The sequence below is a fragment of the Borostomias antarcticus genome, assembly GCF_949987555.1.
Source record: "Borostomias antarcticus genome assembly, chromosome: 12".
Taxonomy (NCBI): domain Eukaryota; kingdom Metazoa; phylum Chordata; class Actinopteri; order Stomiiformes; family Stomiidae; genus Borostomias; species Borostomias antarcticus.
The window spans coordinates 10,674,104-10,676,603 of NC_140245.1; the positions used below are offsets into that span (position 1 = coordinate 10,674,104).

Sequence of the window (2,500 nt, forward strand, 5' to 3'; positions counted from 1 at the left end):
TTGCAGCGAGCCTGTCGTGGAGCAGGTGGTTAGGCTCCACGGCCTGGCAGGCGAGACGTGCTGTGGTTCCTGTGCGGTGGAGGCCAGCGGGCTGGATGCCTGCAAGGATGGGATGGTTGTCCACAGGAGTGGGACGCAGGCATCCCGTCACGATGCCTGACTGGGAATATCACCAGCTGGTACGGGAACAGCAGCTCTCAGGATCGCAAAGCCCTACAGAGAGTGGTGTGGTGGGCTGAACGTACCTTAGTGGCGCCACTCCCTTATCTCGTAGATATTTACACCAGGAGATGCAAGACTAAGGCCAACCATCCTGATGAACCCCAGCCACGCAGGCAATGGACTTTTTCTCTCTGCTTTCGTCAGGGTAAAGGTACCCACACGCACATGGTGAACTTGAAGAGATTCAGGAAGAGCATCTTCCTCCAAGCCATCCGGCATCTAAACGACTAGCTACTGTAGTGTAGACAGTGTCACTATACCCAAACAATGTACACAGTGCCAAATATCTAGTATATGTAACATCACCATACATGTAAATGCAGATGACAGTATATCCAGGGCCGGCGCTAGACTTTTAAGCTCTAAAACTTTTAAACATGTTTTTGAACGATTTTTCACGGTGACCACCCACATCCATTGTATGACCAAAAGGTGGTAGAGCAATTATCAGACTTTCTCAAAAGTGCTAGTTTTGTCAACGTTTTGATCTGAACCATTGTATATGATCATAAGTAACCTTAAAACAGGGCTAAACATGCATTTTCCCTTTACTACTCCTTTAAAGACTGAGTTGTCATCATTCCATCATCATGTAACCTAGGCCATCACTTCTATCATCAGCAGCCACGACGCACTTCAGTATCATTCGGTTGGGCCAATCAGATCAGTCTAGACTTCTGGGAGGGGGAGGCTGGGTTTTATGATCACTGGCACGTACTCTACCGATGAGAACGTTAACACTTTTTATTGTTTAAAACAAAAAACGTCTTGTGAGACTGGAGGCCCTGGGTATTTGCCTACTCCACCTATAGGAGACACTGGCCTTGATGATATCTCACCCCCAGGATTATTGATTTATAGCTATAGCATGAACATAATTCATCTCTACCGGTACCTAATCTTTTATCTTGTAATGTGTAATTTGATGTGTAATTTGTAAATTGTGCACCTATCTGTAATCGAGCACATCATGGAGCCGGCAGCACTGGTATTTTACACCGTATGTTTACATGTGACGAATAAAGATCTGAATCTGAATCCTATCACCCCATGTAGTGATGAGAGAATGTCTGCTGGACTGAAATTGACTTGGCATGAAAAGTGTGGGCTGATGTGTACATGTCCTAACTGTCTTTGGTAACGAAATCAGTTCGATGTGTGTCTCAAATCCGGAAAGGAACTTTGTCCTAACTTGTCTCTGATACAAAATTAATTTGGTGTGTCTCAATTCAGGAAATTAACTTTGTCCTAGGTTGTCTCTGGTACGAAATTAGGTTAGTGTGTGTCTCAGCTCCAGAAATGAACTTATCTTTGGTAAGAAATTAGTTTGACGGGTCTCAGCTCAAGAAATGAGGTTTGTCGTAACTTTTCTCAGTTCGGTGTTCATCGGTTGTTTTCACTTTCACTTGAAGAGGCTTGTGAACTTGTGTTATAGTGTAACACGCACACACACACACATACACACGCACACACACACACACGATACAAGGATGATGATGCTAAGCTGATTCAAGGTCCATTTCCTGTTAATTATTAGCTTAAAGGACAATGCTAGTTTTTGACAACCTGGACCTTATTTACGACATATTATAAGACGTTTGACTCACCGAGATCACTTTGGTGTAGTTCGGAGGCATGTAGAAGAAATTTAAAATCCAGCGCGAGCCAGTATATCCATGTAATGGCGGTGGTTGGGGCACTTAGAATGCAGTTTCTAAAAATCTATTTTCTGCCGCGAAACGGTTGTTTTCATCAATCTGTCTTGATGAATCGCTAGTTGTGCTTACATAGAGCATAGGCCTGTTGTGTTGTTTTTCACATGCCTCTGTAATATGATCTTTAGAAACGTCTTTAGACACGAAATAGCTTCCTCACTTGCTCCAGCACGCATTCGCACAGCACGCAATCGTTGCTCCAGCACGCTGTGCGAATGCGTGCTGGAGCAAGTGAGGAAGCTATTTCGTTTCGAAAGACGTTTCTAAAGATCATATTACAGAGGCATGTGAAAAACAACACAACAGGCCTATGAATGAACCTATATCAGTGGCCAACGTACTGGTAACTCTGATAACCTCCCTAGACTGCATCTGGGACTGTCAAATTTGGGTGTGGAGTACGACTCGATACAAGTGTCTGTTCTAAGTTTCTAACTCCTCGTCATCCTCAGCTCAGCCAGCTGGACGTGGCCATCAGAGACCATAAGCTGGAGATGGAGAAGAAGGTGCTCTCTCTGCAGCAGGCCCTGGAAGACAGAGACAGACAGCTCACAGACAGAGAC

The 2,500-nt window shown here is 44.6% G+C and overlaps 1 protein-coding gene across 1 annotated transcript in view; it reads left to right on the forward strand.

Annotated features, from left to right (window-relative positions):
• Positions 1-2,500, forward strand: part of ccdc18 (coiled-coil domain containing 18) — a 43,978-nt gene that overhangs the window by 28,061 nt on the left and 13,417 nt on the right. The window contains exon 21 of the mRNA XM_084446400.1: positions 2,390-2,500. This exon is cut by the window's right edge and continues 6 nt beyond it. Within this exon, the coding sequence (XP_084302526.1) occupies positions 2,390-2,500 (111 nt within the window). The remainder of the gene's footprint in view (positions 1-2,389) is intronic.